Here is an 8,404-nt window from a genome sequence, read left to right as displayed (position 1 = left end):
AGAAATAAAATTAACGGAAGAGTGAGGCGTGAGCGGTTCCTTAGCTTGGTCAAAATGAAGAGGACAATAAATGCATGACCTTGAAGGCAAAGAAATTTCAAAATCGGAGGCTTCAATACTTCAGCCAACCCGCCTCCCACGGCTTGCAGGGCTCTATATATGGGCGCTCTCGCACAAGGTTTCTTCCATGGTCCACGCCAAGACCCACATATTCACACATATAGTTCACATGGCTACTCTCGCCTTCCACTTCTTAGCCTTATCTTTCCTCTGCAATCTCTCAACTCTTCCTTTGCTCACCAATGCTGTCTCCAACTGCGGCGGAAGCTGCAGCACCCTCAACGACTGCGCGGGCCAGCTCATTTGCGTCAACGGCAAATGCAACGATGATCCTGACGTGGGCACGCACATCTGCGGTGGCGGCGGCGGAGGAGGAGGAGGTGGTGGAACTTGCCAGGCTTCAGGCAGTTTAAACTGCAAGGGTAAATCCTATCCTCAGTATCGTTGCTCCCCGACAGTCACGTCCTCCACGCAAGCCATCCTCACCCTCAACGACTTCAGCGAAGGCGGCGACGGCGGAGCACCGTCCGAATGTGATGAACAGTACCATAGCAACTCGGAGCGCGTGGTGGCGCTATCGACGGGATGGTACAACAACGGGTCACGGTGCGGGAAGATGATAAAGATCACGGCCAGGAACGGGAAGAGCACGACGGCGAAAGTGGTGGATGAGTGTGACTCGGTGAATGGGTGTGACAGCGAGCACGCGGGACAGCCACCGTGCCGGAACAACATCGTGGATGGGTCGCAGGCTGTGTGGAATGCGCTGGGGCTTAATTCGGACGTGGGCCAGGCACAGGTCACCTGGTCTATGGCATGAACTATTCGTAAGAAAAATTAAATAATAAAAGCATGATAGACAACCACAGTAGCTGGCTGCTTGTTTTGTTTTGCTTTAAATTTCTCTAGTCTGGAAATAAAGTTCACAAAGCAGGAAAATAATCCCTATTGTGAACACAACGATCATCCTTGTAAGGTACCTCGTAGATCATCAACAAAGTAAGAATTTGGTTGTTGATCCATGAAATCCCTACATTACGTGCACTTTAACTTTATGTCTTCTGAGAGGGATGGTGTAATATTTCTATAATGAAACTTTAATGTCCCCCCCCCCCCCCTCTCTCTCTCTCGGTGGAAGATATTGCGAATTTCGTAGAATCTCTATATTCTTTAATTTGATATTCTTAGAGTTAGTTACAAAACCACATTCTCGAAGCGATGGCCGATGGAAACAAAAAAAAAACCTTCGCATATGTCGCATGCAACTATTAAATTATGATTATCTCGTTGGACAAGAGCAAATGAAAGACGTGAAAGATATGATATCCTCCTGGCTATGAATACTCATTCATGATTGATCAAAAGGATGAAATGAACAATAATCTAAAACATTCAAAATCTAATATATACAGTGTAGATTTAAAATTTTTCATATGTAATTTATTCGATAATAACTTTTTTGAAAAAAAGTGCTAGTAATAAGATCATATTTTAAATTTTGTATCAATTAAGATAAAAAATTAATCAAAATACATAAAAACCATACAAAATTAATCTGAATGGTCCAAATTAAGGTGAGCACTACATGCCCATCATCATAATGAACATGAAATGTGCTTTGAAAAATAATTGTGTTGGTATCTATCTAGATTTTTTTGGGGGTATAATATGAGGATTTTTATTTTTAATGAGAGTACAAATAACCAGTTTTATTTGATCTTTCAATTTAATTAAAGTATTAAACATTTTCATGATCGTTCATATATAAAAACTATAAATGAACTTATATACTTTTTGGTCCTATTTATAAGTTATTTCTAATATATTTCACATCGATCAAGAAAAACTTTAAATTTTATTAATTTTTATTTAAAATTCAACAACTATCATGATAGATATTACCCACACATTTTCTCAGCAATACTTGCTGTGATAATTGTTAATTGTTACGTATTAAATTGTTAACGATGTTTTTTCAATCGTTAATATATACTTGAAAAAAAAGTAATTTAATAATTAAACAAATGTAATCTTTAGCAATGAAGTCCTTTAAGACTTTAGATTAATATGATGATTTTAAGAATTTTTTTTGTATTTAATTCTTTTATATGGGACCTTATTATAACTTGCCTGATAATATTGCCTTTGGTGCGGCGCCAAGCCATGTGGGGAGCGCGGCCGCCGTTAACGTGTGCGTAGTGTTGGTGTACAAGCTGGTCCATTAATTCCTTCTTGATGCGTCATTTTCTGTTTTATTGCTTTTTAATGCTTTCGGGACACTGCTTTGGATCCAAAGCTAGCTAACAGATAATATATTTAATGCTTATTTTTTAATTTCATAATGATTTAATGTTTATTAAGAGGAGAGAAAGATGGAGAGATATAAAAATAATTTATAAATATAAAGAGAGAAAAAACTTATAATAAAAATAAAATAAAAAAATTGTTAATTTAATATATTTTTTTGGTATGTAAGTACTACAAATAATTTATATTAAGAATCACAATAAAACCAAATAATAAATATTGCCTTAGGTTCAGTGCTAAGCCACGGGGAGGGGCACGGGCGCCTTTAATGGATGCGTAAGTTGGTCCATGCACAAACTAGTCCAATAATTTCTCCAAGTCTTTTATCTTTATTTTTGGATGCGTCATTTTTTTTTTTGTTAAATAAAAGAGACCGTGAAAAACCATTTTTGCTCCACAAATTAATTAACAAGATCTCAGCCTTTGGAAGAAAACCGAGCTTGGCATGCACTTGAAACCATATATTAGCTCTCATTCATACTTCTTAAACTTTCTTCAAGACAAATATATGTTCTATTTTATTATTCTTTTCTTTGACAGAGCTTGAGTGTGTGTATTTTTTTTTTTGGTTAAGTACACATATTTTTTTATTAATAATAATCTTGTTCGAAGTACCTATCCAGATAAGAATTCAAATCTTAATTCGCATACAAAGCTAATGACTTTTATAATGCTCAGGTCATACTCAGGGATGAAGTAGGGACCTTCATTTTGGGCCTTTGGTGGACGAGACAGACCTTTGCGATAAATTTGGGGTCACTGGGGCCCAAAAGCCTTATCCCTTGGCAACCGATCGACCAACGTTGTGTGCATTATTGCGCCTACTGACAAGTGACAATCACAATCCAAATACGGAGTCTCAATACTAAGATTCATCATTCATCATATTTTCCGTGCGACAATGCTTTAGTGACACATAAAAATAAAATGAAATGCCTCCATACGTCGCTGCGCTATTAGTTTTTCAACCATTCATAATTTAGTTCCCCAGTCTCTGATTCCACTGTTTGTGGTTATCCCTGTAAAAATCTCAAGAGCAAAGTGACCTTCCGGACAACTTGAAACTATGTTTGTTTGATCCTGCAATAACAACGAAAGCCGGATTTATAAGAAGTTTTGCATTTTAACCAAAAGTATTCGAGCACCCTGAGCCTTGAGTTGAGGCATTTGTTCTTTTAGTTTAAAATGGATAAGTCTTGTCATTTCAGTGAGCTCTCTGATTCGCCAGGGACCGAAATTAATATAGTAAAGTATCTTGGTCGTCCTGGATTATCTGAACCAAGCCTGCGTATTACGCTTACCATTCCATTGGTGGGCATCGTGGCTGGCATTCTTTCCAACTTTTCATGAATCCCATTTTGAATAAAAACACCAGATTGTTTCTTTTTGAGTATTGTTGTACGTACACTCATATAGAGTCATAGGACTGAAACCCTAAAAGCAAAAGGAGGGACCAAAGCAAGGAAACCAGCAAGCATAACTGAAAGTGGGGATGCACTGATGTGAATTTTGATGGTGTTGATGATATGATGGCGCGAGAAGAAGAAGAAGACCACAAGGCATTTTGAGGCACAGAAAAGCAAGTCCTTTTTATTCTCTTTGAAACCCCCGTTGGGTAAAAAGCTTCATTATCTCTCTGTGGCTGCCATTGATGAATAATTAACGAGTTGAGGCTTTGTTGTCGTTTTGCGACTGGAAAGAGAACAGAACATGTTCCATCTCCCACGATCTCTCTCAGAGCCCCAGGTCCCACTTTTTCAATTTTGATCCTTTCATGTCATCAGCAAATGAACGGTCAAGTGTGACTGAGAAATCATTCGTTCTACTTTCTTGGTGAAATGTCACACCCACACCCATTCCCTTCAACGTTATTGCCTTCTTTGGATGTTTGCCTAATTTAAAAAGTACTTTTTAAAACCATTTTTTTAAAAATCAAAACAAACTCTTTCGTATATTTATTTTCGTAAAAGTATTTTTAAAATTATAATTTTGTATTATCCAAACACTCCCTTAATGGAAATAGAAGAATTAGCTTGATATTTAATTAAATCTTAAATATAATATTTCTATTCACTTTATTTATCATATTTATTTGTTTATTTATTTTTTAAGGTGAATTTTGTGTAGTAATGGTAATTCTAGCTAATACACTTGATTAATAATTTTTTTTAAATTACAAATAATTAATTTAACTAATTTTATTAATCTAGTTAAATTAACCAACTAGTTCCGGTATTAATCAAAAGTAGTATATCAAAATCTTTTGTAAAAAGAAAAAAACAATCTTCTATTGAAATCACTTTCAGGCATCTATTGATTAATAAGTTAGTTAAATTATCAATATTGTCTAAAAAATGAAGAAATTCTTAACTTATCTTTCTCAAACGCATAATCTCAAAGAATACCTTCTATCATATATACAATCTTACGCTACTCATAAAGATTGTGAAAAGATAGATTGAAAAAAGGTATTTGATAATATATTTTTTTATACAAAGCGACTAATGACAAAAGATTATTAAAGTTTACTAGTGTATGGACAATCTATAAATATTTTTATAAGCATTCATTGAATTTGGAGACACATCCTGAACGCGTGAATTCCTAAACTCAGATAAACTTTTTTTGTACAGAAAATAAAAACTCATCTAAGTTTATACACCGGACATATATATATGTATTGTCATCCTCAATAACTTGAACCAGCAGAATATGTGATCCATGCCCCTTAACAGACACATTCCCGCTCTAATCTTATCTCTCGAGGACATTAATTAAAGCTCTGATATGTAAGGGCGCGCACCCACTTTGCTTCTGTTGACTCTGGACTTATAAGTGGGGCTCTTTAATTGGTAACTGTTGCTTTGATCGTGCAAGTGAGGAAACGAACTGGGTACAGGACACAGTTTACTTACCAACTGATGTCTAGACGTTTTTAAATTAAAGTTTGTTTGCTTTGAAGGAAATATTACATAATGATTTGATCTGCCAAACATCATGTGGGTGCGGCTCCTGCCTACTGTTCAATTAGATCCTCCATTTACAAATGAGTTGGCTGCCTTTCACATCAATGCGATTATCCAAAATAGTAAACATTAAAGATAATATTAACCGGATATCACTGATATTGAATTTAATCTTTTTTTCATGGTCAGAGGAGTAATTTTCCACGTTTATTGTCATTTTTTGATAGAGTATACCAGGCAATTTTTTCAGCTCAACATGACACATTTTTTCCCTGAGAAAAGTTTTTCCATGTATCCATCATATCGTTATTAAGAAATCTGATGATATCAAGTGTCTAAAATAATTACAGTCAAGTATAATCCATAATTCATCAATCATCAAATGAATCATAGATAGAGATGATTATGATAAACATCCCATTAATTATTTTAATTACTAAAATTTCATTATCTTTTTAACGGGCGCTCAAATTATTAATTACGTTTTACAAAGCCAGGACCTTAGAACGATATCTCGCATGGTTTTCCAACCGGGAACTATTAAATGGAATTGAATTGTAAAAACCAGTCAAATTTTATGCGTAAACTCAGACTGATATTAAGCCATTTTCTGTGTGGATGAAAATATATAGTCTTTCTCAGGGTTAAAAATATGGGAGAATTATAATAAGATCTTAAAAAAATTATAAAATAAATCTCAAAAATTATATTTTTTATTTTAAAATTGTTATTATTGACTATTTTAATAATTATTTTTTATTATTATAATCTATTGGGGTTTTGCTTTTAATTAATTATTTTTTTTTAAAATTTTATTATAACTCTCTAAAAATATCTGACTATAAGACAAAGATGGCAAACCAAGGTGGTCGAGCAGGAGGGAAACAATCCGAAAGACACGCACACGCATGCGTTTTACAGTTGGGGCTTGGTTGATTTCATTAGAGTTGGGGAAAGGACAGGGCGTGATTAAGGCAAGCCCCGGCATCAGCATGACGGTCTGTGAAGAGCGACTGGAAAAGACAGTGATTAATGGCTGTGTTAACAATTATTAGAGGGAAGAAAAAAGATTAATTAGAGGGAAGGGTGTGCCCCACGAAAGGGCTTTTACCCTAAACCAAAACCAACAACGCAAAATTAAAGCTTGACAGTGACATCCACTGAAGAGAGTCTCTGTGAGGTCAGGCTTGTAGGGTTTCTGTGTGACGTGATGCCATCCCCTCACTCCATAATTGCTATTTTTCCTTCGACTCAGACTACTATTAATAATAATCCTACTATGTATCGTTTTTATGCTCCTCGTCTGTCTTTTGATGCTCAAACTTCGGAGGCATTCTCCTCTTTCTAATCCTAACCTCTACGTGGACCTTCTCTTTGTTGTATGTTTTTTGAAGTGTTTGGCGTAAAAAAAATATTTTTACACAAGTCAAGATAATTTTTTTTACATATTTATTTTATATGTTGTACAATTATTTTTAAAACTCATACCCTGTTAATCTTGTATTCTTCCGATTATGCGTAAAAAACTGCAGCTATATATATATTATCCTTCCTTTCTGAAACAAAAGCAGTGGCGGGGAGCCGTGCGCAGACGAATTGGGTCAGTCTATGGAGTCAGAAACTTGGAGTTCTCAGCAGTGAGCACTGAGCACCCCCCCTTGAGGTACGCGAATGTTAATTGAATCGAAGTTATTAATCTCATTTCTGGCCTTTTGGGCTGGTCGTCCTTCTTTTTTTTACTTCTCTGTGTGTTTTTAATCATCTTTCTGTCTTTTTGACCCCCAAGAAAAACAAAAGAAAGTAAGTACCAAAACTTCAGCTTTATTTACGTCTGGCCAGATGATAAGTCATATCATCACTGCATTTTTTGGGGGCAATAACTTCACCAATAATAAAGACGACGCCATTGTCTCAAGTCTCAACCCGTATACTTTTACATGACGTCAATTTTTCCTTTCACGTCATCTCATTAGCTTAAAAAATATTAGTACCAGCTACGACATCGTTAACAAAGCTAAATTATTCGTGCTTGTCCGACAAATATGGATATATTATTTTTACGGGGCATATGTGGCGGAATGGATCTAATGCTGGGAATCATATCTTTTGCTTAACCTTACTGCAGCTCCTGAACTCATATGATTTTTTGTGCTATTTTTCCCACTCACTCACTCCATTTACCCAGGAGATCAAATTCTTATCTAGAAGATAAGAAGTTTTTCGCCACTATATTCGTACCTTTGTTAATTCCTGCCTCAATAACTGTTTTTTTTTTTAACCTTGTCCTCAATAACTTCTTCAAACTTTAATCTCTGGCCTTCGTACGTACATCTTTTTCTCTTCTTTACATTATTCCCTTTCATCTCAACCGCCCGAATTCAATTTATTTCTTGTTTTACAGTGTCAGTTGGCAGAATGGAATATCATTATTAATCGGGGGCCTAACTTTAGTAGGTTCATGTTCATCTTAATCAAATCACTGATTTTTCCATGATTTATGATGCTTTACGGTTGGTAACAGAAGGCATATGTGCCTCTAGGGCCCGCGTCCCACGGCACTGACACTGTTTTTATTACGCATTTTGATCCCCTGTAAGCAGGATTAAGGGAGGGTTTGAATAAAAATCAAATTTAAAAATGATTTTACCGTGTTGTGTGTCTCGCTTTACAATTTGCGTAAAAACACTATTTTATCACAAACCAAAACGCCCCATAAGGAACATGGGACTTTTAAACTTAGAAGTAGGGGAAAAAATTTACAAATAAATGTTACGAATCTCATATAGATTGAGAAAACGCATTTATCTGTTAGGAAATTTAGAAAAATGTGGATAGTGGATACCATGTTCTTGAACCTGCAAGATTGTCACCTGTTCGAACGGCTAACAGAGAATCCCCTGGAAGAAGAGAGTTTGGTTGAGCATGGTTAATTCGTAATTAATATTGAAAACGAAGGGTGTTTCCCTCATTGGGCACACGTGCCCTTTTATTCTTTTTTCTGAGTTTAGCCGGAAACTGAATAAATCGGAAGCGAAAGGAGGAAAGCAAGTAGGGATGGGGCCATGGTGGTC

At 35.7% G+C, this 8,404-nt stretch overlaps 1 protein-coding gene across 1 annotated transcript; it reads left to right on the top strand.

The window, feature by feature from the left end:
* The first annotated feature begins 218 nt into the window (after positions 1–218).
* Positions 219–1,234, top strand: LOC114762646 (kiwellin-like). The gene is made up of 2 exons (XM_028952175.1): positions 219–921; positions 958–1,234. The coding sequence occupies exon 1, from the start codon at positions 230–232 to the stop codon at positions 878–880; it is 651 nt and encodes a 216-aa protein (XP_028808008.1). The 5' UTR covers positions 219–229; the 3' UTR covers positions 881–921; positions 958–1,234.
* Positions 1,235–8,404: the final 7,170 nt, after the last annotated feature.

Source organism: Neltuma alba, unplaced genomic scaffold (assembly GCF_004799145.2).
Source record: "Neltuma alba isolate B1F8T4 unplaced genomic scaffold, ASM479914v2 tig00011239_pilon, whole genome shotgun sequence".
Taxonomy (NCBI): domain Eukaryota; kingdom Viridiplantae; phylum Streptophyta; class Magnoliopsida; order Fabales; family Fabaceae; genus Neltuma; species Neltuma alba.
The sequence above is the reverse complement of the archived record's forward strand: the minus strand, read 5'-3'. Positions and strand labels throughout refer to the sequence as shown.

What these genes read in the sequence shown, in the direction of transcription:
- LOC114762646 (XM_028952175.1), top strand. Translation starts at nt 230, where the DNA reads ATGGCTACTCTCGCCTTCCACTTCTTAGCCTTATCTTTCCTCTGCAAT.